At 49.0% G+C, this 27,312-nt stretch overlaps 1 protein-coding gene across 12 annotated transcripts in view; it reads right to left on the reverse strand.

The window, feature by feature from the left end:
• MTSS1 (MTSS I-BAR domain containing 1) overlaps window positions 1-20,434 on the reverse strand; it is a 164,217-nt gene extending 143,783 nt beyond the window's left edge. For 4 of the 12 annotated variants that reach the window (XM_058276022.2, XM_058276015.2, XM_058276017.2 and 1 more), the window contains exon 1: window positions 19,753-19,885. In XM_058276022.2, the coding sequence (XP_058132005.1) occupies window positions 19,753-19,824 (72 nt within the window). In that variant the 5' untranslated portion in view covers window positions 19,825-19,885. Of the gene's footprint in view, window positions 1-19,752 lie in introns of all 12 variants that reach the window. The other 8 variants (XM_058276024.2, XM_058276019.2, XM_058276016.2 and 5 more) reach the window with 7 other exon arrangements.
• Window positions 20,435-27,312: the final 6,878 nt, after the last annotated feature.

The raw sequence follows: 27,312 nt of genomic DNA on the forward strand, positions 1-27,312 counted from the left end.
CAGTCAGTCTCTACTTCACAGGGCTGGCGTGGGGAGCTCATGGGGAAACACACAAAGCCCTCAGCACATGGCGAGGGCTCGACAAACACCGGACAGGACTGATCCAAACGTTTGCAGGAAGTTGGGAGAAATCTTAAAAAAAAAACAAAAACCTCTAACTCGGAACCATCAGCCAGCCTGGAATTCCTCCTTCTTAGTCCCATATTCAGAGCCAGTCTAGGTGGGAAGCGTTTTGCACTGATGAGTTACGCAGAGTTAAAGAAGAAGCAGACTGAGGCAGCCGCTGCATGGGGCCAGGCAATTTGTAAAAGGCGCTGTGGAGTACTCAAAGCCCAGATAAACGTGCCTGAAACAACTGCTGCTCAAACCATTTTAAAAACGACTTCTCTGCCCCCGAATGGAGCCTCACTCCATTCGAGAGGGCCCCCTCTCGAGTCAAGAGGTACACAGCTCTCCACCCACCAACACCCACTCAGCACAACGCTGCCAAAAGCAGTGCACTCCCAGCTCCATGATATCTGACAGGCTATCAAAGAGCGTCAGGCCCACCTGTTTCAGGCAATAGCTAATTTAATGGATTCAACAAAAAAAAGGAAAGAAAAGAAAATCAACTTCTAAGAACAAGACAAAAACCTCCTTGTTGAGAAGTGGGGGGGGGGAAGTGTGTAAATGTTATTAAAATGTAAAGGCAAGGTGATGGTGGGTTGTTGCAGATTTTTAAGTTTCTTTCAAGGAAAAAAAAAAGTTTCAACCCACCTGAAAGGAGTTTTACTATGAAAATTCAAAAGCTTTGAGGAAGTGAGAGAGGAGGGAGAAGGTAATGGTAGAAAGATTAAAAGCTAACACAGAAAAAATCCCGCGATTTTCTGGACTAAAAGACTTTTAATAGAGTGGAGCACACTCAAGTTGCAAGGGAAACACGCAAACTAAAGCACTTTATGCATTTACAACCCTTTTAGCAAGGATTCCCAATAGAGACCTTACTTTTCTAATTTGCACGTGCCCAATGAAGAGTCCCCGTCACTTGCTCTACTGCCATATTTGACTGTGCTCTCTTTACTTTTGAGGAAATCCCTCAGAATACATTCCCAGAGTGATCTAAAGTTTACACAGACCTCACCGTGGAGTTACTGGAGAAAACATAAAGACTTCACAACTTTCCAGACTGTCCAACATCACAGAAAATAAAACTCTTGTCAAACATCCTGGTTCTGCCAAATCCAAAGCCACAAAGCAAAAGGAAAAGATTCTCCTCCTCCAGGAATCACCTGGATTGCTTTGGAGAGCAAGGTGGGCAGGTTAGAGAACCTTCAGCAAAACAGAACTCAAACTTCACACCTGGTTCTGAGAGAAAAGAAGAGTGCCCCTTAAAGAAGGGAGAAGAAAAAGCAACCTCGTTTACAAGCATAAAAAGGGGACGCCCTTAATCAAAATGTTTATCGTCCCCACTTCCTACAGTGAGAGCCTGGGCTTTCCTCAAAACATGAGCTAATTCACACCTCTGCAGCCACCAAGTGGGGCTCTCATTACACCCCAACACATAACAAACCCACCTGCCTGTCAGCTGGCCTCTCGCCAAGCCTCCTGGGGACTTAATCTCAAAAACTCCTACTCAGCAGTTATAGTCCAGCTCAAATGTCACCTCTTCCAGAGGGTTCTCTGATGCAGCTCCTTTCCACCTACCTTCCCGGATTAGCTGAGCCCCACTCTCAACCTATCACATCATGTAATTCACTGTCTATGAGCCTGGGGTCACCCCCGCACACCCCTCCACTAAACTGGGCTGGAGGAAGAAATGGAAACAAGAAGGGAAAAGCATTTCTGGTAAGAGGGATGGCTGGCACAGACGGAAAAGGAGAGGAAGCAGGCGGTTCTGTCCAAGCAAGAGTGGGGTGGTGTGCTCATGCTGGCGAGAGGCAGGAAATGGGCAGAGGGAGAAAGGGACCTGGGACGCTTTCAAAGACGAGGTGCGGAGTTTAACCACCAACAGGGCAGCAAAGGAAGGCGGGTGACGAGAGTCCCAAGCCAGCATGTGATGGGAAAACCTGGCTAATGAGTCCCATACCTGGAGGCATCCTGCTCCCTTTGGGACAAGGCAGGAAAAGGACATAGTTTGCTTCCTTCTCTGGAAAAAAAGCCCTGCATTTCTTTTTTTTTTTTTTTTAAGATTTATTTATTTATTTATGTATTTCTCTCCCCTCCCCGCCCCACTCCAGTTGTCTGTTCTCTGTGTCGATTTGCTGCATCTTCTTTGTCTGCTTCTGTTGTCAGCGGCACGGGGAATCTGTGTTTCTTTTTGTTGCGTCATCTTGTGTCAGCTCTCCATGTTTGCGGCGCCATTCCTGGGCAGGCTGCACTTTCTTTGGTGCTGGGCGGCTCTCCTTACGGGGCACACTCCTTGTGCCTGGGGCTCCCCTACGCGGGGGACACCCCTGCATGGGGGGGCACTCCTTGCGCGCATCAGCACTGCACGTGAGCCAGCTGCACACGGGTCAAGGAGGCCCCGGGGCTTGAACCACAGACCTCCCATGTGGAAGGGGGACGCCCTAACCACTGGGCCAGATCCGCTGCCTGCATTTCAAAACTCCTCAAGAATTTGGTGGATGCAGTCTGGCTTCATCACCCCGCCCCAGGTTTAAGCCTTGGGAAATACCCCTGAGGCCCTCTCCTCTTCTTCCTCCACTTTCCCCAGAGGAGAAGGCCGGGGCAGGCCATTTACTAACACAGGGCGCAGAAGTCAGCGGGGCAACAACGGTGGCTTGGCGTTCTGTTCTGTTTTCTCTGGTATTAAACAGGGGCTCGGGACGGCACCCCACACCCGGTGCAGGCAGCTAAACTGCCTGTAACTCATTGGGCATGGCTGGTTAATGGCTCCATAAATACTGCGGCAACTGCCTCTCCCAGCAGCCGACCCTCAAGGGACAGCTGGAGGAATTCGACACCACCCTGCCACCAGAGCAGCAATGAGAGAAGCAAGGGCCTGTGGTTGGAGGAGGGGTAACTTGAAAAGAGGCAGGGAGCTGGGGAGGATTCTCATAAATAGGAGACACAGCTTAACGGGGGATAAAATCGGGGTGTGGGGCAGGTCGCAGGGAGTCAGATTCCAGTTCCAAGGCCTTTGTCCTGGCTGCTCACCAGTGGGTTACAGCTAACGAGGATTCCAGGCTTGGGCCTAAAAATGGACAGATAACTTCCCAAGCCCCTCCTTTCACCGTCTCAAGCATCACTTGAGCATCGCCATTTTCTAAATGGTTGCCACGTGCCAGCTATGGGTACCAGCACTTCTCGAACTTGAACTCGCACATCTGTCACCTGGGGATCTGCAAGAACGCGATTCTGTTTCAGGGGGTCCCAAGCAGGGCTAACCTGCTTCTGGGAGGTGCGATGCCTGCTGGTTCCTGACCACACCGCAGGGGCACAGCTCCAGGTGCGTTCTCATTTTAGGCTTGCAGCAGCCCTAAGAATCAGGTGCCGTGTTGCCTAGCGGAGGACACCGAGGCCCCTAGAGGCTGTACTGAAGTGGCCAAGCCCAGGTGATACCCTGACCCTGAGATGGACAGACCCAGGCACCCATGCCATGCAGCCACGGGGCTGCAGAAAGCGGCTCCCACAGCAGCCTGGCTTCTGCTTTCTATGTGGGGCCTGTGGGAGGCTCAGATGAGGAGGAGGCCAGGGCTCCCCAAACACGTAACAGCTGAGCACAACCGTAAATGTGTGAAACAGTGAGGATCCTCGACCACGTGCAAAAGGAAAAACAAAAACCAAAACAAAGGAAAACCCCTCATGTAGAATAAAAGCCTGATGGAAACACAGCAGAAAGGGCCACCGTTGCTGTCACTCAGTGGTAAGATTGTGGGTGATTTTTTCTTACCCCCAGGTTTTCTGTGGACTCTGGAGCTGATCTGCTCCTACTAGGAGATGGCAGAACCTGCCTGGAGCAACGAGGCTGGGGGGCTGTGGCCCCTGCTGCCACCAAGCCCCTCCCCACTAACCGCTCTCTAGGTTTGTGGGAATCTCGGCAGGGTGAGTGTGAAAAACAGGGGTGGTAGCATCTTCCCCTTCTGCTTCTAGAAGGGAGCTCAAAAACTTCAGAGAAACGAAAAGCAAAGAAGCTTCTAGAGGAGCCTGGGCACCTTCTGCCCCACCCCACGCTGGTCTGGGCTCTTGGCTTCCTCCAAGGGGGTGTGCAGGATGACAGACAGGGCTCATGAATGCCTGTCACAGCTCTATCCCCGCAATCACCCTTCCTCACCCTGTCCTGCAAGATGAAGGGCTCCTGAGATCCTCGATGAAAGCAACTGTGTAAGCCCATCCATCATAAATACCATGCCTGGGCTTTTATTCTCTGATCAGGGCTGGCCTAATCCCTAATTACGCCTGTCCATCAAGTGGATGGCAGCCTGGGGATAATCAGGGGTTGCTTCCTTGCATGCCCACCCTCACCCACTTGCCCATGCTCACCAGCAATAAATATGCCTATGAAAAGGACGCTTTAACCACAAAATGTGCTCCCTCCCTCTCCTCCCCCCTCCCGCCACATACACACACGGCTCCATTTGTAACCACAGCACACTAATTAAAGCAAGGACATCAAGCAAGCTTTTTCTTTCTCCAGCATCACTAGGTTTAAGGCCCAGACTGTTTTCTGACATATGGGTAGGTCTCCGCTGGAAATGAAGAACCAAACAAAATATGTTGACTATCTCCTTAGTTGTTTTTTTTTTTTAACGTCTCTACCAGGAAGCATGCCGTTGGCTAGCCTGAGCCGTCCAATATCCTAGCCGCTGGCTACATGTGGCGATTTAGATTTAAATTAATTAGAATTAAAGTAAAAATTCAGTTTTTCAGTGGCACTGGCCACATTTCAAGTGCTCAACAGCCACATGTGGCTAGTGACTATGGTTTCGGACAACGTAGATACAGCACATTTCCATCATACAGAAACTTCCACCATTCTGCACCGGCTCAGAGTCACCCCGCGCACCCTGAGGGTATACTACAAACTGCAGTGGGTTTCTAGTTCTATTCTTCAACTTTTGCAAAATTTACATGTATACCAGGCTCTACACTTCTGTGAAAGCAGAACTCCTCTCCTCTTTTCTCCAAACTCATCTCAGCCCCCTCAATTTTCATTGCCCTAATTCCATTATTATTTCAGATAGCCTGTCCCACCAAAAAAAAAAAGGGGGTAGGGGGAGGAAGAAGAAAAAAAAAGCACTGCCTTCATAGCCAATCGCCTTCATTTATATGACTGTTTTCGAAGGTGCAAATCTCCCATTTAGGAATCTCAATTTGTTTCATTATCACCATTAATAACACCGTCTCATGTTTACATTGTACTTGACAGCATATAAAGAGCTTTCACAACATCCCTGGAAGGGCTCCTGGTAGAACTGGCATTAATTCTTCCCTTATTACCAAGGAGAAAATAAGGAACAGAAAGCCTAAGTAATTTGTCCAAGGTCATGGAAGGGTTTGCCATCACACCCAGTTTATTTCATTAACTGTTCAATTAAAAAAAAAAATTGCCCCACGGTTTCACCTAAGACCTACCGATTCTCCACATCCAGAAACCTGGATACTCAATATTTAACCACCTAACACACGGGCTGGCCTTAAACTCCTTTCATCTAAGTGCTGGTTAAAAAATGTCTGTGCACATTTAAGCTCCTCCAGAATGATAAATACTTAACGCTCTCACCTTTCTCCACTATAGACTCCAAAGCTCCATTTATTTATTCCTGTATATAGATGGGTCCACATGAGATAATGAATGAAAGTAAAATGCTGGGTGACCGAACGCCCCATAAAAATGTTAATGTTATTGCCATTATTCATGTTTGTAGGCCCATACCCATCCACTTCTCTTCCCCGGAAGTCCTCTCTCTCACTCACCACCCAACTCCAAAATCATATCTGCAATTTAGGGATCCATTCCTCTTGGGGCCAATTTCCCCAACACCCAGATCCATGACCCTGGGGTGGATTAAGTGTGTGCCTGAGGTTTGCTCCCCTAAATGAGCACCTCTAGGTTCAGGCAATACTCACTTTTAAACTGCAAACTCCCCGAAGGCAAGAGCAGCTGCTGAACTGGCCGAATCCACCCCGGGAGCAGACACTGGCCTTTCTGCCCCCTGAGATCCTAGGGAGCTCTGCCCCGTCCACTAAACCAGATTTCCTCTTTGGAGCAAAGATGTCCCGCGACTCCCACCCTGGGCTGCTGCGATGTTGCCCTGGTGCCAGCATCACCACGAAGGCAATTTTTTATGGTCATGGCCCCTTTTTTTAGTGTCTTCCCACTGACTGTCATTCTCCGTGTCTGGACAGGGAGGCTGGAATGGCACCCATATTCCACAGTCCGAAAGGACCGGTGTGGCCCACCGTTAAGAGTTTGGCTCCAGAGTCAGATTGCCCAACTTCAAATCTACCAAACAGGTGACCTTGGGCAGGTTACTGAATTGGCTGGTGCCTCCATTTGTAGATAAATGCTAATATTTATCTACAATAATAAAGTAATATTATTGCTAATAATAGTCCCTACCTCAGGGGTGGTTGAGATGAAATGAAATAATACAAGTGCTCTCTTAGATCAGAAGGGTGACTAGGACACAGAACTCAGGAACCGCGGGTGGCTTTAATGAGTCAGTGTACAAAGCCAGTCAAGCCAACTTGGACACTTAATGAACACCTACTATGTGCAAGCACTGAGCTAGGCAGAGGCCAGAGATAAGGCAGAAACCAAAGTCAGGGAAATTGGTCTAGTAGGAAAGCTGATGCGTAACCTACTGATCCCAAAGTCCTGGGGGGCAGCATACCCTAAATTTACCTACAAAGTTCTGGAAGATAGGGTTGGTACAAGTTTCCCAAAAGAGGAGACTGTCTTCCTTAGATTTCAAAGGATAAAAGGGAATTTTCCTCGCAAGTGGAAAGGAAAGGAAGAAGGAAGGGAAGCAGCATTCCCAGCAAAAGAAACAGAATTAGCAAAGGAAAATGAAGGGTAGGAGAGCATAGGCACAGGAATCGATTTGTTCACCCAGAACATACACCAGGTTTATTTGTGAAGTAGGGGTGCCAAAAGAGCAGGGACATCCTTCCTAGTTGCCTCATGACTGCAGAGGAAGGTCATGGGAGCTCAGGGTGGCCCAAGAGCCACCCCAGCTTCCACCTAAGGATGCAACCCCAGCATGACCTACAAGACAATCACCTGGGATATTGGCTTAAACTTGTCAGTTCCTGAGCTCCACCCCAGACCTACACAATAAAAGTCTCTGGCAATGTGGCTCAGGAACCTAAATTTTAACACACTTCCCAGGGGACACACATGCTTGCTAAAATCACCCACAAGATCTGAAAACCACCGCATGAGATAAGATGCCAGATCCCTCTAGAGAGCCCTGGAAGTTGTGACCTCGGCATTTCTCAGTCCTAATGTCCATGCCTGGCTCCTTCAGAAGGAATCCCTGGTGACAGGCACACATATATGGGATTGTGAACTGATGCCCACTTTCTCCTTTCGGGAAGGCATTCTGCAATGCGTCTCAGAAACCTAAAAAAGTACATACCTTTTGACCCAGGATAAATCCTTCTGGGAAACCACTGGTATAGATCAATATCTACATACAAGTATATTTTCACTGCAGTATTGCTTACAATTAGGGAAAAACTGGAAGCGGCCTGAATGCCAGTAAAGAACAGCCTCCCACCTCAGGGCCTTTGCACTGGCTCTTCCCTTACCTGGAACATTCCTCTCCCAATAGCCACACGGGTCATAAATTGTTACTCAAAAGCCATCTTCTCTCTGAAGCCTCCCCTGACCACCCTATCAAAAAATGGCGACATCACCCCTGTTTTATTTTTCTCCATTTATTTTCCTCTGTTTTACACATTCCTTCTAACATACTAGAAAAGTGCCTTATACAGTTGGACTGTCCCTACCTCCCCACTGCCCCAGGAGGTAGGGATTTGTGTCCATTTTGCTCACTGGCACTTAAACAGAACCTGACACACAATAGGCCTTCAACCAAATGAATTCATTCTAGACATCCAAAAATAGAACACTGCCCAGCAGTTCAAACTGGCAATGCTATAGTTACACCCACAGAAAGGCCACTGTATCGCTAAGCGGGAAGAGCTCGGACCACGCACAGGCCATAGGACCCTTTAAACACGCGTGAGCTCCTGTGAGGGTGTGGACATAACACACTTGGTAATCACTTGGAAATCAAGTGGTGCCGGGTGACTTACTTTTCATTTCACTGAAGTTTCTCATCCCTCTTCCATTAACTTTAAATGACTTACATAACGTTTCAAAGGTAATCCCTCATGAAATGCTCTCAAAACATTTGCTAAATATATACATATATTTTTAGGAAAAAGGTGCCTCGTCAGGGGCTTAATTAGGGTGTCCCTAATTAAGGCCTGGTTCCAGGGGACGCTTGCTCCAGGTCGGCTTCTGGATTCAAGACCGCCTCAGCTCCTCGGAGCCGGAATGCTGAGGGCTTGGCCGTCTGCAACTCCTGGCTCAGCTCCCTGCTTCCTATTGGGGTGCCTCGTCCAATTATTCAGGCTCGCGATCACATCCTGCTGGAAGAGTTTTGCTTTGAAGGTTCAGTAAACAGTCACTTCAAAACAAAGAGGGACCATTAAACCAGACTCAAAGACTTCCTTAGTGGCTGCGTGCTCAGCTGCAGGAGACAGGGCTCAAGCTAGCTGGGCCTCTGAAGTGAGAGGGAGGGCTCCCCGGGAACTAATCCCCCAGCACTCCAGCCTCCCACCCCAGAGAGCCCGCCGGCTTCCTGCCTTGCCCTGGGTCGGTTTTGGGCCATGAGGAGCCGGTGGTTACCGGGGCGACCCCGGACGGTGGGGGTTTCTCCAGCAAAACAAACATAAGCCACACAGTTGCCACCGGGGACCGCCACACACCCCACCCACTCCCCACCTGCTTCCCTCTGCCGACAGGTGAGAGGCACCCGCTGGGTGAGTCAAGTGTCCAACAATCTCACATCCTGGCTGGGTCATATCCTCTTTATTCAGAGTAAGATCCCCTGAGCTTCCCCAAACAGCTTAGAGGTGAGCCTTGATTTTTATCTCTTTTATCTGGCTCATCCTGAGTCTTAGGTACAGATAGAACAATCATCAAAACTATCGATAAAATACACCCATTACAGAAGCTGAGAAAGGAACTCTAAGATGCTGCGCTGTCAAAGCCAGCAGCTCGGCGGGTAAGAGCCCAGACTCTGGAACCAAACTACCTGGGTTCAAATCCCAACTCTACCAATTATCGGTTAGTTGTATGGTGTGAATACATGACTTAACCTGGCATGGGTAAAGGACTTAAGCTCTCTGCTCCTCCATGTCCCATCTGGAAAACAGGCACTGTAATAATGAGTCAGTATTTATAATGTGCCCGGTGCCATATAAATGCTTGCTTAATAAGTAAAATAAAATTCAGCTCTTGGCTGGAGTGTCATCCCAGATTCTGTTCCTCTCCCTACCAGAAGCCCCCTGCAGAGCCCCCACAAACTCTATCACAGCACTGATGACACCAAATTCTAACTACTTGCTCCTCTTCTGCAGCCCAGCACAAAGCCCAACACTGTGCCAAGAATGACTAGGATGGTGCCAACAAACACATTTCCTTGATGCTTACTGATAGCACTTAGCTTCCCTAGCATTTATTTCATCCCCTTTACATACACTTTCTCATTTAATCCTCAACCACTTTAAGAGCGAAGCGTTACTCCCCCCTCCATTTTACAGATTATAGAGAAATCGAGGCTCAGGGAGGTTGAGCAACTCCTCCAGAGTAACAGAGCTAGGAAATAGCAGAGCCAGGCTTCAAGGCTCAAAAGCAACTAACTTTGTAGGACAGAATCTAAGAAATACTAGGTAGACTTAAGACAATGGGAAAAATGCCTTAAGTGTGTCTCGCTTGGTAGAGGGAGGAGGGACCAGAGAACCAGGTAACTTTCTAGAGGGGCCTTGAAGGATGAGAACAATTCCAATAGGCAGCCATGGCCGAAAGAGGGTCCTCCAAGCCAGACAAGAGTAAGGGTGACAGGTGCAAGGTGTGTTCCAGAAGCAGGGAATTCCAGTTTGGAGAGCATGGGCCACCGAGCCGAGGCCAAGTCACAGGGGATAGGAACACCAAGCTAGCGCTGGCTGGGCCACACCGAGCAGGAAGGCCACCTGGGCGGGGAACAGACACTCAGCACAAAGCTGCCGCTCCAGTCCAGGCTAGAGGCAAATGGGGGCCACATTCCCTGGGGGTCACCCCAGAAAAAGGGGGAGACTCACATGATGCATACAGGAAGAGACGGCATTTACAAACCAACTCCTCATTCCTTTCTCTGGCCTCAAACCTCTACAAGGTTTTTTCTTCTAACATTAAAATAAATGCTCTGCTGACCCTGGCTTTGCACCCAGTCCTCTCCTCCCCCTCGTCCTCCAGCATATCCAGAAAGTGGGTTTGCAAATAGAGAAAGCAAATGCAAATAGACCCTGCTGGGCCAGCTGAGGTTATAAGGTCCTCAGGGGTGCTTTACAGAGCAAGGAAACAACTCAGCTTCCCCATTTCCTGGTACTTCACTGCAAGTTCTAAATACAGCGATGGAAAGGGTGGGGTAGCTTGTGCCCTACCGAGTGGTAGAGATAATCGAGTGGTAGAGATAATCGCTACACTGATTTTAAGACTTCAGAACACTCCCTTCCCAAAACCACAAGGCAGAATAATAACCACGTTAGCATTCGTGTGCAAGCCCTTCACAAGCATTATCTCATTTCAGGATCCTCAGGACATCCCTATTGTTTTATTTAGTCCCATTTTACAGAAGAGGGAACTGAAGTTAACTCAGAAAGGTTATGTAACTTGCCCACAGGATTTGAACGCAGATCTGTCTGTTTGCTCCAAGGGTCAGCAGTGGCTCCTGAACTCCTACAGGAAGGGCTTAGGGGCTGGGATGTGGCCAGTGAGGGAGGGGTAAACAGGAAGCTGCACTGCAAAGCAAGCATGTTGTTTTTACTGGGATAGTGTGTTATAGATCTGCACTATCCAAAAGGATAGTCACTAGATATGCATGGCTATTTAAATTTAAACTAAGTAAAATTGTTCAAAAAATTAAAATTTTAGTTTCTCAGTCGCAATGGCCTTTTCAAGTGCTCTGTGGTCACATATGGCTAATGTATTAGGCAATTTGCATCACCGCAGAAAATTTTATTGGACAGCCTTAGTACAGATCAATTTTTAAAAATCTAAAGATGCTAAGGTAAGATTGAGAAAACACTTTGAGGGGGGCTGAGCCTGGGTGATGGAAAGCCTTCTGGTTCAGTGGTTCTCAACCCTGGAAGCACACTGTATGTTTTAAAAAAATCACAGTGTCTGGGATACACCCCAGAAACATTGGATCAGAACCTAAAGGGGGGAAATGAATGTGACTCAAACTAATAGAGCATCTGCCTACCATATAGGAGGTCCAGGGTTCAAACCTAGGGCCTCCTGGCCTGTGTGGTGAGCTGGCCCACGCGCAGTGCTGCTGCGTGCAAGGAGCGCCATGCCGCGCAGGGGTGCCCCCGCGTAGGGGAGGCCCAAGTGCAAGGAATCTCCCTGCAAGTAGAGCCACCCCACACGAAAAAAGCACAGCCCACCCAGGAGTGTTGCCGCACACATGGAGAGCTGACACAGCAAGATGACGCAACTAAAAGAGACAAAGATTCCCGGTGCCGCCTGACAAGAATGCAAGCAGATACAGAAGAGCACACAGCAAACAGACACAGAGAGCAGACAATTGGGGGGTGGAGGGAAAATAAATAAATTAAAATTAAATTAAAAATTAAAAAAAAAGAACCTCATGGGAGGGGGGTCCCCATTCTATCAAAAGAGACATACTTCCCCAGAGCTGGCTCCTCAGGCCAGAGCTGGCTCCTCAGGCCAGAGTCACCCCTGAAGAACCCTGCTGCATGGGAGGAAGCAGGGAAGAGTACCCCTGGCCAAACCTGCCACCCACCGCCAGCACTCAGCAGGCACTGGTGCTGTGCAAGCTTGTACTTTAACTGTTGTCCAAATTCTTTGAGGCAAAGAAAGCAAATAGATGCACAGCTCCAAAGGCACTCAATTGATTTTTTTTCCCACCCACTTAAAGTAGACAGGAAAAGAAAAACCACTTAGAAACTATGACCCAAGCCAGCTATGCCAAGAATTGGCACAGGAAGGCATTTTTTCGGCAATCCCGTCAACTTCTCAAAACAGAAACTGTAATGGCTCCACAGACTCAACCCAAACTGGTGGGCTGCCGGGGCATAACTAAAGACAGAAAGCTCTTTACAAGAGGCTTCCTAGTCTGGCAAAAAGAGTAAAGAGTTCAAGGTAAGGCACTGCTCTCTGAGGAGTGATCTGAACTTTGGATGAACTTATTTAACTCACCTAATTGGAGAGGGAGGATGGGGAAACGAGGAGAGCGTGACAGCCCAGTCTCCGGGACCAATGGACTTGCCAGACCTATAAGCACCCTTGGCCGGCCTGTCTCGGAGAAGACTCGGTGCACTCTGTGTGGGGACAAGGACGGGCACCAAGTTCCAGGGTGACAGCCAGAGCTTGGCCCCAAGGCTTCTCTCTCCTCCACAAACCCCAGGACGACAACTGGAACAGGGAATGCCAATTGTTTGCTGGAGAAGGCTGCTGAGTGGGAGAAGGAAAGTGGCCATGACAGGTCAACAGAGTGTCATTTAACTTATATCCTCTAAAGTGACAGCTGGACCTGCCCACCCCACAACGGTCCTTCCAGCTTCTCAGTCCAAGCACCCACCTCCATGCCATCCCAGGGTGCAGGGCACCGATGCTTTCCCTTAGTCACGTAGGACTCAGGCAGGTGAAATGTCATCTCCTAGAAATACATCCCCCCCACGCCCACCTTAGGCATGTTCTAAAGGGTTCTGGCTTTAGGGTCAAACAGGCCAAGGTCTAAAAAACTGCTCCACCACACGGTGGCCTTAGCCAAGTGACTGAATCTCTCCAAGCCCCAGTTTTCCCATCTGCAAAATGGGGGTCGACGTGAGGGTGGCATGAATCACACACGGAGCATCAGCACTCAGTCTTCGCCAAGTCCCTTCCTGGTCCCTGTCCACTGGATGCAATGAATACCAAGCACCTACTATGCGCCAAGCATTTTAAATAATCAAAACCTTCAGATTGGCTCTGCAGGTCAAAACACAGCCACCTTCCAAATCAGGGAGCCGCAGAGGAGAGAGAGCCAAGAAGTGGCAACACAGTTAAGATAATGATGGGCTGCACTGGAACAGATTCTGCATTGGGCATTTTTTTTGCTTGTGGTATGTGCTGTGTGTACGCACACGTGTGTGTTTTAGTGGCACACAGATGAAAGCTTCCAGTCTCTAATTCAAGGCCCTCAGCAATCATATACAATGAGCTTCCTTAATGCTCAGCCAATTAATTTACCCCATTTGTCTCTCTGGTTTGCTACTTAATAAGGCCGTATCAGCAGTACAATCTGCAAATCCGAGTTAAACTCCTTAAGGCATCAGTCCGTTCCCTTAAACAGGCCTCAAATGCCTCTTGTCTGGTGTCCTAGGCAGCTAAATGTGTCCTTTGGCTCTTGCTTGGTTTGGGGAGAAGTATTTCTTTGTATTTGCAGAGGTGTGGGTTTGGGGGGAAAGTATCCTTAAGGCAGTTCTGAGAAATAGGAGGGAATTCAAAATGACCTCATTTTTCCATACACAATTCGAACATCTAAATGGTCTCACTACAGAAGGAATCTCGCCAGCTCCTACCCATCCCTGGGAAGATGGAAGAAGTCTAGATGAAAATTATAAAGCATCTAATGGATCAATAGTTTCAACCTTTTGTCCCCCAAGCATTTTAACACCCTTAAAGGAGTCAGCCAAATTGCCAGGTATCATTTTACCTTATTCCCTTGCCCTTCACGATGCAAAAAAAGAGTTCAAAGGTCAAGGGGTGAGCAGCTGAGAAGAGACAGCATGCACAGAACACACTTACACTAAAAAATGGTTCACTGTTTAACTTAAATTCAAATTTAGGGAGCAGAGGTGGCTCAAGCAGTTGAGCGCCTGCTTCCCACATGGGAGATCCCGAATTTGGTCCCTGCTGTCTCCTAAAAGCAAAAACAAATAGCAAGCAGGGGTGTGGGGAGTGGAGTATATGGGAACCTCTTATATTTTTTAATGTAACATTTTGTGTGATCTATGTATCTTTAAAAAATAGATTAGCAAAAAACAAGCAAACAAACAAAAAAAACAAATTGGGGAGCCAATGTGGCTCAGTGGTTGAGCACCAGCTTCCTGCATACGAGGTCCTGGGTTCAATGCCCGGCCTTGGTACCTAAAAACAAATAAATAAATGAAACTCAAATTTAACTGGACATTCTATATTTTTATTTGCTGAAAGGGTCAGCACCCTGCCTGGTGCCTAAAACATAGCTGATTTGCAGTATAAACTACAGAATGAACACATGGCACTCTAGTAAGAGCTGGGCAACAGCTGAAACAGGTAAAATTCAAACTCAACTTGCCTTGCACGCACACCGTGATCTAAGCATGACTTCCTCTTTTCATCTGGGGCATTACCAACTGAAATTTCTAGACCCTATAGAGTCAAAGCCTCAAGCAAACAGGTTTCTGAACAACTTGGTTATATACGATGTATAAGGGGTTTTCCCACAGAAACACTCCAGCCAAGACCGAAAGTGACTTCTTTCCAAACCAGAAAGACAAGATTGGTACCTGAAAAACCAACAAGATTGACAGACACAGAAGATACCCTAAGGCTCCGGGCAGGTACCCACCCCAGGTGGTTCCCTGCTGCGCACTTTATGACATCTTCACTGCACCTTCTTTCCCCAAGCGCCTGAACTGAGGAAGCTGTAAACCACTGGACAAACACATTTCTATGAGAAAAGCCAACCCCGGGCCCCGCTGTACTTTCCCAGGACTTTGCTTGTCCTGCCTTTGTGTGGCTGTCACTGTTTACACAGAGCTCCCTCACACCTAAGGCCTTGGCTGGATCTTCAGCATCTCCTGAGAGAAAACTTTTTTTTTTTTGGAGGTACCAGGGGACAGGGATTGAACTCAGGACCTTGTATGCAGGAAGCCGGCCCTCAACCATTGAGCCACACTGGCTCCCCTGAGCTGGTTTGGTTTTTTTGTTTGCTTTGCTTGTTTTTTTCTGTGTGTTGTTTTTTTTTGTTTTGGTTTTTTTTTAAGGAGGTACCAGGAACTGAACTGGGGACCTCCTATGTGGGACACAGGCGCGACCACTTGAGCCACATCTGCTCTCCCAGAGAAAACTTTTCTATAAGAATCAAAGGGAAGTCCCGCAGGAACTGACGCCCTTCCGCAGGCCGGGTCACAAGCCTTTCCTTTGTGGCCGCCATAATGTATTCCCTGTGGACAGCCCCCCTGGACGAGCAGCGCCCCAAGGGCAGGCGCTGCATCACTTTGGATCTTCTTGGCCGAGCAATGGGCCTTCCACATATAGGTCCTCAGTAAGTATGAAGGAAGGGAACCTTGCACCTGACAGGAAACCCAGGGCCAAAGCAATGAGAGAAGGAAACAACTCTGAAATCACTATCCAGTGTTTGCCCACCACCCACATTCTTGATCTTATGATAAGTGAGGGAAAATATCACCACACATCTTGGAACCAAAAAAGGTTTCCATGGAATTCAAGAAGTCCCTTTAGCAGTTCTAATTTTAGCCAGAACTTCGAAGCGAGGATACTGGTAGCAAACAGGTGAGGGGCGACAGGAGGCAGGGAACAAGGCCCCTATTCTCCTGGGCACAGGTGCTGGTAACAGGACACCCCTCTCTAAGCTGAGACGGGGGTGGAGAATTCCAAGTGTGGTTTGGTATTTTTTCACCCCTAGTCATATTATATAACCCCGAACATACTCTCCCAACCTGGTACAAAGTTCTCTTTGCATCAGGCCCAATTCAGCCACTGGCATGCTGATTCTTGAGCAATAAGGATGAGGAAAATATTTGATTTTAGCATCTAATACCCAGATGTTCTTTAACCAAGTTAATTATTAAGAGAAGAAAGACACCCACTAGGTGAGCTGCCCCTTAGTTAGGCCAGCAGAAACCCCCCACCCCCCCCCCCATCTTTAACGCTCCCCAAACATCACCAAAGTCTATGGCTGGTTCAACAACTTTAAAAGTAACGGCACAGGGAGCAGATGTGGTTCAAGCAGTTGAAAGCCTGCTTCCCCCATGGGAGGCCCCAGGTTTGGATCCTGGTGCCTCCTAAAAACAAAAGAACAAACAACAAGCAAAACAGATGAAAAAACCAATTCGGGGGAGCCAGTGTAGCTCAGTGGTTGAGCACCAGCTTCCCACATACAAGGTCCCGGGTTCAATCCCTGGCCCCAGTACCGGAGGGGGGGGATAAGGAAAAAAAAATAGCAATGGCACAAGTTTGCTGTTTGCATCACTTCCAGGACTCAGATAGAAGCTCCCTTAATGCAGTCAACATCATCTAAATATCAGAAGTCAGGCAACTGGCCTTCAAGGCACACTTGCGTCCAGGCAACTGTTCTCAAAGGCAAAACAGCCCTGGCCCTCTCTTCGGCCACATTAACATCTTGAGTCCCCTTTCCTTTGGGAAAACTCACTAGACAACTTGCAGCTTGAGGGCACTGGTGATTTATGTGGGTGGGAGGAAAAGGAAGCTAGTAAGTGATTTTGCACACCACCATTCATTAGTGACCAACACCTCCGCAGGGTGGAAGAAAGGGAAAAAACACAAGCCTTCCTCCTCCTCCAGGAACCCGTAAGTTATTTTAACAGCTGCTGCTTGCCTTACACTGCACTCAGTCCTGTGAGAGAAAAATGAGGGTTTCTTCCACACCCTGCCTCCCCAGGGAGGATAAAACACACATCAGGATAGCAGAGGACTGGCCAGATGAAGTTTGATTAGAAGAAACCAGGAAGAAATCCGCTCTAGTTTTTAGGTGTCTTGAGATTCTTTGATTTTGGAAGATGGATAGCGCTTGGCCTTGAATTTACTCCTTTTTCTGTTTCTCCAAAGAGGAAATGAACTCCCTTCCTGTGCTATTAACGGCGCTGCTGTACTTTTTAGAGAACCAAATGCTTCTAACAAAACATTTTTCCCCACCTTTTTCTCACCCCAGTCCAACATCACTTCTATGAAAATACACCTAAAAATTTTATCTAGATGGCATTCCAAATGGGTTTCCAACACTTAAACGCTCCCTTCAAAGCAAGAAAGGAGACCAGAGGCATTATAAAGCCACCACGGGAGCTCAGAGAAGAGAAAAAGAGGATAAGCAAGTCATTAGAAAGCCAGCTGATTTCAGATATTCAAAACAGACTTTTATTACTGGTGACTTCATACATATGCATACTGTGCACTCTTATTCTTTGTACTGTGCTCAAAATCTATGAAGTTCCTTATTTTTTAAAATATCACCTTCCTCTAGTCCATGAAGAAGTCTTTAAGAAGAAAACTCCAAGAACATATTCAGGAGCTGTCTCATGCACATACCATCTTGGAAATCAGGCCCCTCTCCTCTCTATTTCCTTATCCCCCTACTCCACAAAAGTCTGCAATTCTGCAGAACCCAGAGTATGTTTACGTCTTCCACTCCATGTTGCTTTTTCAATCTTTTCCTGCCAAAGCAAACAAACAAATCCAAAAAACCCTTAAAATAAGTGCTACCTTCCCTCAAGGTGTTGGGCAAACCCTAGGGAAACTCAAGGGGAAAAAACTCAGGGGCTCTGCGTAAGAAATCTATTTTTCATTGGCACCTTTCAGAGGGAAAAGAACTCTACCTGAACCCCGATGGACTGCCCAGCCCTGGCATACCGCCGGGAGGCCATGGGGTGGCAGGTGGAAAGCAGGCCGGCCCTGCCTTGGGGCAGGGGTACCTTCTGGAGGGCCTGGGGTTCGAACTGGTGAATGGGAAGAACCGAGCCTGGATTTTGGGTGAAAAAGAACAAAGAGAAAAAACCCCAAATGTGAACACTCCCCGCCTGCAAGGGGCCGATGGGTTAGTTGCCGGGCTCCTTGTTACTACAGAGGGACTGGAATCACCCATTGGTCTCCCCCCAAAAACACAAGCAGCTTTCCCCACACAACTCAAATCCCTCCCCTGGTAATTCGAATAATACACGGTGTGTGCTTCAAACCAAACCTTGTTTGATGAGAAGGTGTGGAGAGTTTATGTTAACAATAAATACGGCCCTAGACTCCAAGGGGGGGCAGCAATCTTTGTCTTAAAAGAGCACTTCAGTAATTCAATAGGGATTGGTGGGCAAAGGAATTAAAGGGGTTGTCTTTGAACAGGGAATAATCCATCTAATTCCAAGTGGCCAGATTAGAGGCATTCCTGGGCAAGCAGAGTCTCGCTGCAGATTATGCTCCAGGAATGCCATTTTCTGGACAAAAGGCATGAGATTGGGAAGAGGTTTTTAAAATGGACACGACCAGGGCAGAAAAGTTCAACCTGGGGGAGGTGGCAGTTGGTTCTAAAGGAGGAAGCAGGCCGTGACAGCTGAGCATTCCTTCCCAAAGACATCTTGGAGGCACAAACCCTCTCCAAACCTAACACTTCAACAGACAAAAGCTCTTCCAGGCGCCCAGGCAGCGGCTGAAGAGGGGCTGTCCACACCCACTCGAGGCACAGCTTTCCAAACCTGCCCACTCGTTTTGGAAGTCGAGCTTTTAATTAAACACCACCTCCCCGGATCTGTTGAAGCAAACTGGGGCTGGGTGAGGGCCAGGGAGAGCTCCCTAAATACACACGAAAAAATCCCCTCCCCCCGCCACCGCCCCCAATTCCCTCCTCCAGCCAGCCCGCGGCTGGTTAGAGTTCCTTTGGATGAGTAACACTGAGCTCTGATCTATCTCTATGCACCAGAAAAGCCACATCCAAGGATCAGGTTATTCCCAGTCCCACCCTTTGCAGGAAAAAGGCAGGGTGTTGTTCTCCGCCCCCTAAATACATACACGCGCCTGCGTGCACACACAAAATCTTCACAATCCTTCCAGGAGAAAACCTGGAGTGTGTGCCTGGGTGTGTGTGCGCGTTGGTCAGAGGGTCAGAGGGGCCCCCAATCCTGGTGGGGGGAAGAGGGGATCCGCGTAAGGCTGCCCTGGGAACTTCTACTGCGCGCCCCCGAGAGGGCTGAGGGAAGGCATGCACAGCCTCGCCAGCTTCGGAGTAGCCTGATTCCCACCTAATTTGCTCAGAACCCACACAGGTAGACCTGAAAGCCACTGGGGGTGGCGGGGAGGGGGTCTCCCTCCAGGTCTCCCAGGTCGGGGGGGGCTCCCTCCGTGCGGCCGAGAGAGTCCCCCCCTCCCATGACCCCACCGCGCCAGGGACTCCCAAGCCGTCCCCGCAAGGATCAGGTGTCCGCACCGGGGCATCAAGCCCCCCGCCGGGGGCAGACACTCAGGCCGGGTATAGACAATAGAAAACTTGAAGCCGGGGCCCTGAGACCCCAGCAGACTAAAACGGTGTCGTCCCCTGGGACAATAAGCGGGGAGATGGCAGGGGGTATCAGATACCCCCAGAGAAGCCGCCCGCCGGGTGACCCAGCAGAGCCTGGAGCAGCGCCCCGCGTGAGCAGGTGACACGCAGGTGGCGGGCGGCCACCGCGCAGGCAGAGGCCGAGCGGCTGGCCCGGGGTGGGGGCGAAGCCACGCCGCGGGGTCAGTGCGCGGCAGCCCCCGCCGCCGCCGCGCCCCCGCCGTCCTACCTTCATGTCGCTGATGATGGTCTGGAAGAGGCCTCCGAGCGCGCTGCACTCCTTCTCAATCACAGCCTCCATTTTCCCGGCGCGGGCAGGGAGAGGACACACACTCGCGGCCGCCTGGACTGCGCGCGGGGCCGGGGCTCGCTCACCGCGGGAGGAACTTCACCCTCGGAGCGACCCACCTGGGGCTCACCAGCCTCTTCTGCAGAGGACGGAGTTCACGAGGTCGGCTGTTCGATGCCAAAAAAGAATCGCAACAATTTCAGAAAGCACACGCTGCTGGGTTATTCGCCTACATACAGCGCTCGGCTCCTGGCCTTAAAAATGCCCGGAGAACCTTGACAATCAGGCCACCACTTGCACCCGCGACGGAAACGGCAAAGCCCATCTTGATGCAGAGAAAACCACCCGCTGACCCGGGGCCAGCGCCATTGAAAAAATGCACGATTTTGAAATGTAATAAAAATTGTTCGAAATGAAAAAAAAAAAAAGCCAACCGCCGCCTCGCAGGGCGGGCGTGCTCGCGGCGCCGGGCTCTGCTGCTCGCAGCCGCGGCCGCCTCCTGCTTTTCACTCCCGCGCGCGGGGCTCGGGCGCTCGCTCTGGCTGGGCTCCTGGAGACGTTCCGAGGGGCGCAAGCGCGCTCGCGGCTGGGCGGCCGCCGCGGGGCCGCGGGCAGGGCGCGCGCTCGCGGGCCGCGGGCGGGGCCCGGGAGCGCGCGGCCGAGAGGTGCGTGGGGCTCCCGCTGCGCAGAAGAGCGGGCGAGCGGGCGGCGCCGGCCGGAGTCCCACCGCCCACCCCGCGGGAGCCGCCCCCCCGGCGCGGCGCGCCCCCAGCGCCCCCTCCTCCCCTGGCCCGCCGGGCGCGGCGCGGAGAGGGCGTGTCAGCCGGGCACGGCGGGCACCCACCCCACAATGGCTGCGAGCGCCCGGCACGGAGGGTGCCCCGCCGCTCCCCGGGGACTTGCAGGGGCACGCTTAGCGCAGTGCCTGGCCGAGGGCGAGCGCTCGGGCGGGCAGGAGAGCTGCTCCTGCAGCCTTCGGAGAAGAGGCCGCGGCTGTGCTGTCAGGACTGGCACGCCAAGTCACGAGTGCAAATAGCCAAATATGTCACGGAGGAGAGTTTGGCGGCGGGGTCCGGCTGGCCGGGGTATCCTGCAGTGTAATGCTGAGTTCGATAAAGTTGCAGGATGCTGGGAAAGCGGATTGATTTGCCGTTGCCCAACAAACGGAAACGGCGCTAGAGCTTCTGTGGACTGTGTCTTCAGTCTATGGAGAGGGACTGCCAGTGGCTTGAACGGCTGATGTTTTTGAGGCCCAGGGCAGAGAACCCCTGTTGGGGGGCTTACCCTGAAAAGAGCGCAAATGGCCTGGGTTGATGTGGGGACCGCCACAGCTCCACCGCCAACTGCACCGCCAGATTAGGGTCCGGCAGCGGAGGGGGAGGGGAATCAAATGAGCAACTCTCAAAAAGACCTTAAGACCTGAGCTCCTAACTCTGGTCTTGATACCTTGACCCTTGAGCTGGCTGTTGAAAGCACAAACACGGCAAAAGGAAAGTGCTGGGGAAAAAGCTTGGAGAAGAGGGGATGTGTGGGCGAAAGAAACTTTAGTGCAAAACCCTGTGCCCCCGGCTCAGAGTCACTGGGCGGTAGAAAAGAAAGAAAGGTCGGGCTTTTTTTTTTTTTTAAACCCCTGAATGGAAGGGATGCCTGGAGCTGCAGGTTTTCCCCTGGGCCACTCCCTGCGACTCTTAACCACTACCCCCTTCCCCACCCCTCTTCCCAAAATCACAAGGAGGGGTGTTACCTTCCCAAAATCACAAGGAGGGAATGTGATTAGTCTTTCCAGCTAGCCAGAAGTGCAGGATTCTTCCACCAAGGACACCCGATGCACAGCCTCGAAGTCACCTTGCCAGTAACAGTGCTTGCCATAAAGTTGGCTCTCAATCATTACCATTATTATTGTAATACTATTGATATAATGATCCAGATCACTGCTTGTGAACCCGATTGCGGGGGTTCAAATTCGTTTTACAATCTACTGACTGCATGGCCTTAAGCCCTCTGTAAAATGAGGATAATGATGGCATCTGCCTCATAGGAGTGTTCTATTACATGAGTTAATTTCCGTAAAGCCTTTAAAGAGGGGCCTGGTACATAGTAGTCTCTCAAAAATCATCAATTCGAGAAGCGGAGACCAGATCGAAGCTCCTGACCAGCCCAGGAGCGAGGGTGCCCTTCACCAGCCTGTGATGTTGGCTTGTTGTCCCGATGGCATTACTGGATACCAGTCTCGCCACTGAGGCATGTTATAGGTAATCCTCACCGTAGCCTTGGAAAGGAGGTGATCGTACTAGACTGCATTTTACAGCTGGAAAGCAGCAGGCAGGACACAACCTGGTTTTCTGACTCCTGAGCCCAAGGTCCCCCCTCCCCCCAGGCTGCAGGCCTGGATAGGGGGCAGCGGCTATAGCCAGAAGGACATGAGTTCAAATCCTGAAAAGGCCTGATTTTAAATGCCCAGAGACCCTCAGCTTTGGGAAGTGTTTGTTCCTTTCCCCTTAATCCTCTCTTAAGAGAAGCTGGAGCATCCAGAAATTCCATCAAAGGGAGTGTGGGAGGGGATTCCCTGAAGTAGGAAAGGCCTAGTTGTGGGAAGGCACAAGGTATTTTTTAAAGGGTCTGGAATGAGGCTGGTAAGTCAGGGATCTGAGCAGAAGGGTGAAAAGATCCAATCTGCACCCTTTACGTCACTTTTCCCCACATTCAAGCTTCCCTCAAGCCCTCCCCCTCCCTTCAAAACAACAAGCACTCCCCAGGCAGACAGCAAGATCTGATTAACAAGCAACTCCTCCCAGGGGTCCGTGCTTTTTCAATAGCTCCTAGGAGGAGGAACCCAAAGGAATGACTCGCTATTAGAGGAATTTCACCCGCTGCTGTCTTGGGGAGGAGAGACTGGGAGACAGTGACGTCCTCCCAAAGCAACTCACAGGGCTGTCCTTCCCTACGGAGCTGGCCTGCAGGGTCAGAGTGCCCCGAGCCTATGCGACCTCTGAACTCATGGGTTGTTCTGAGGATTAAATGGCTGTAAAATACCCTTTACTTGGTAGCACTTTCCTCCCCTTCCAATAGCAATTTTCAACCCTGGGTGCACCGAGGGCCCTGTATGTCTTCAAATTTGGCTGCATGTCGGAATCCCCAGGGAGAGTTTTCTAACTACCTATGCCTGGGCTCCACTCCCGGAGAATCGGATTTAATTGGTCTAGCCGATGGCTTGAGCATCAGGAGTTTTTAAAGCTCCCCAGGTTATTCTAATGTGCAGCAAAATTTAAGAACCCTGACCTAGGGAACTGTTAAAAAAGACATCAGTACCCATACCCTACCCCAAAACAATCAACTCAGACTCCTTGGGGGTTGTTTAATGTATCATACATGTTTTATTCTGTCCTCATAGAAGGACATACATGCGTCTCTGTGTGTGTATGGGTTTTCTCATTGTTTTCTAAAAATGGGATCATATCATACACACTTTTTTTGGATCTTGCTATTAACACGTAGGAGTTGCTGTAGAAATCCCTCCAGGTCAGTAGATATTGTTCTAATATGTTCTTTTCTTTCTTTTTTTTTTTCCTTTTAACTTATTTTGATAATTTCAGACTTAAAGTTGCAGGAATAGTACAAAGACTTCCCATTGACCCTTGCTTAGACTCTCCAAATGTTAACCTATTATGGCCTTTGCTTCATGTTTGGGTATTTTTTTAAAAGCGCCTGAGGTGATTCTAATACGTGGCCACACTACTGTCCAGAGCCTCCACGGTTGCCGTGGGATTTAAGAGCGTGTCTGTGAAACACCTGGCCCTGCTGTGCAGTCTTTGCGTTAGAGGCAGCTGTGGGAGGGGGTTAAGATGGTGGGCTCAGGCGTCAGGCTGCCTGGGTTTCAATTCTGGTTCCATCGCTCCCCAGCTTTCTGTGCCTCAGTTTCTTCATCTGTAAAATAAGGATACGAGAAGTGTTAGTTCATAAGGCTGTGCGAGGACTGAATGAGATCACTTAAACCAGGACTTAGTACACAGTAAGTACTTAATAAAAGTTATTGATCATTACCACAGTTCATTTATTAAATAAAACTGGTTAAAGCCCTGATGTCTTACAAACAGAATTCCTCAGGAGCCTGGAGCCATTAAATCCCTTGGAATGGGGGGGGGGAAGGGTGTCATTATATAAAAGTTTCTCAATTTAGAGGCAGAGGCCCCTTTTGAAAATAAAACTAGCAAGAATCAACAAATAATATGCCACAACGACTCACCCTAAGAAATGTTTTGTATCTGCTTTGTAAATTGTGCTCTAGGAAACCCCCAAGTATAACCTCGGTGGCCAAAATGTGTCACTGGGACTGGAAACAGGGAAAACGTACCCTCCTGAATTCACAGCTAGCCAGGCTACAATAACACCTTAGTGGCAGGGTCATCCGCATGCCAAGAGGTAGACAGCGTACCTGTGTGAAGCAGACCAGGTGTAAGTTTGCAGAGAGCAGGTTCTCCCTCTAAGGGCCAGCTGCTACACAGTCCACAAGGCCATTGGAATGTGGGCCCATCATTGCTACATGTTCCAGTCCTTCCAGAAAAACTGCAAATTTGGATGTTTATGTGAAATTTCCCGATGTTTAAAAATCCTCCTGTAGGCCAATTTGCAACTTCTGATTATGGGAGCATTGGTGAACAGGGAGGATATGAGAGGGGGAAGTAGGTTGTAAGAATTTGTGTTTCCCTGGGACTGTGGACATATCTGATGATTCTATGTTGCCAGGAAAGTGTGTCTTGAACACACGTTGAACCAGGGATAGTTCCGTTCAGTTCCTCCTACTTTTCTTGAACACCTATTCTGTGCAAAGCCAAGCTGTCTTCCCAGGAGTGCCTGATTTCCTTTGCTTTGTTTATATGCTCCCAATTGCCTACTGCCTATCAATTTGGCCTCTGAATTACCTTAATATTAAGAATGGGGTTCTCAGAGGAGCAGATATCCCTGTTACAAGTTACAGAACAAGATGGTCCTCATTGACTGTATCTCTCAAGCTTAGCTCTTTCCGTTCTATAAGAGCTTGATGAGAAAACTATTAGGGTTAGGGAGACAATAAAAGCAGAAAAAACATTTCAGAAAATTGTATGTTTAGCATGCCATATGAAGCCATTGAAAAATATATCTGGTCTTTTTTTTTTTAAGATTTATTTTATTTATTTCTCTCCCCTTCCCTCCCGTTGTCTGCTCTCTGTGTCCATTTGCTGTGTCTGCTTGCATTCTTCTCGTGCAGCACCAGGAAACTCTGCCGCTTTTTTGTTGCATCATCTTGCTGCATCAGCTCTCCAAGTGTGCGGAGCCACACCTGGGCAGGCTGCGCTTTTTTCACACGGGGCGGCTCTCCTTGTGCAAGGGGCTCCCCTATGCGGGGGACACCCCTGCCTGGCACGGCACTCCTTGCATGCAGTAGCACTGTGCGTGGGCCAGCTCACCACACGGGTCAGGAGGCCCTGGGTATAGAACCCTGGACCTCCATATGGTAGGCGGATGCTCTGTCAGTTGAGCCACAACCACTTCCCTCTAGTCATTTCTAATCAATCAGAGACATCTGAATTTACCTAAAAATGAAAATGATTACACATTACACAAAACCCAACATTTGCCAATGAAAGGGGAACTTCCAGGTTTCACAAAGCTGTAGATTATATAACCTGAAATCGCTCCTGCTACAGCCATGTAGACATGCTAAGTTAAATGTAATCAGAATCTTTTTAAATGCATTTCAGAGTGAGCAAAAAAGAAGGGAAATCCTCTGAGCCAGAAACAAAGAGGAAACCAAAAACCAGAAGAGAGTGCATGAAACATGATTGCCCTGGGAGGAGTCCTTGGCTCCAGGAAACAGGGGCTCCAGCGTTCACACCCAAGAGAGACCAGAAGAGGCCCTAGACCTGGGGTTCTTAACCTTTTTTATTTCATGGACCCTTTGCCAGTCAGGTGAGAAGCACAGACCCCTTCTCAGAATGCAGCAGCGAATAGTTTATGACAACTAGTGTTAGATGTAACAACTACCATAATTTTGAAGTATGGATGAGTGTAAGCACTTTTTCAGGATAGTCAACAACTATAATATGATATGAAATGAATACTACTGTAATGTATTGCACACATTCATAAGAATATGCTGATTTCAGTTAGAAGTCAGAGAAAAGAAAGATAATAATTTGATTTTTTTCAATTAAAGCTCACGAACCCCTTGGGGTCCATGGACCCCTGGTTAAGAGCCTCTGCCCTAGACCCATATGAGGCCCTATACCCTGCCAAGCCAGCACCCCATAAATGCACAACCTCAACAACAGGGGCACCGGGAAACAATCTGCCCATCAAGACAGGGAGCTGACGCAGAAGCTGGTTGGTGTTGGACAGGACCCTGGGTGGGGGGAAAAAGCCACTCATGGAGAATCTGTAACCAGAGGTTGGACCAAGCTGGGTGTGGGGTTTGAATGGGTCTGATATGCTTGAGTTGAGAATTAATGTAAAAAATTGCCCCTGGCCTAAAAAACCCTGGATGATCTAGAAGAAGCAAATGAGAAATGGCTATGAGGGGAGACCCCTCAGTCAAGTCATCGCAGCGTTCCCACCGATAAAGCCCTATGAACTGAGTTCACAATTCAAAACGACAAATTATACAAGGAAAGCATCCATCCATCACGCACAGACCAGCAGACACAACAAGCTGCAGGATTCATTCCACAAGAACTTAAGGTGCTTGAACAGTCTGATGAGACAAGTGTATTTTAGATGATTAAAAAATAAAAGAAGGAAACAAAAGCATAAGTCATTATAAAAAGAATAAGCACTATGAAAAAAATGAAATAGAATGTCTATAGTAAAAAATATACTCATTGAAATTACTGTCTGGATTGAACTATGTACATACAGACAGGCCAGAGAGCAGAGTAGACACAGAGTGGAAAAGAGAATGTTTTATCAGAAGAAAGCAGCATCCAGAAATAAAGAACCAGAAACTCGAAAAAAGAGGTTAGGAGACTAGGAAGAAATCATGAAAAGGCAGTATTTTGTTAACTCCAGATAGAAAGAAAAGAGAGAAGGGAGGTAGGTGGGGAGAATATCCTACGAGATATTAACTGAGAATTTTCCAAAGCTGATTAAATACATAAATCCTCAGATTTAGGGAAAACAGCAAGTTCTGAGCAAGATAAACCCAAGGAATATATTTCGCGTGTACTGACAATTGTAGTTTGCACTACATATTCATTTCTTTTAAAGTGGCAAAAAAAAAAGCGCCTCTACAAAAATAAAAATGCTATTTGTTAGAACACTCATATTGCTAGGGGTGTGGTAAAATCACCCCTATCAGGCCGTGGTGTAACGCTCGCTGCAGGCGAGGCCAGGGGAAGGGCTCCTTGGGGCAGCTCTAGCAGTGTCGCTGCGCTGGCCACGCCCTTCCTTTTCAAATTTCTCTTTCAGGCTGTTTATCTGGAGTTTTGTGTCAGTGGGTATTGGCAGGAAACAGATGGCCCACACAAA

Source organism: Dasypus novemcinctus, chromosome 14 (genome assembly GCF_030445035.2).
Source record: "Dasypus novemcinctus isolate mDasNov1 chromosome 14, mDasNov1.1.hap2, whole genome shotgun sequence".
NCBI classification, from domain to species: domain Eukaryota; kingdom Metazoa; phylum Chordata; class Mammalia; order Cingulata; family Dasypodidae; genus Dasypus; species Dasypus novemcinctus.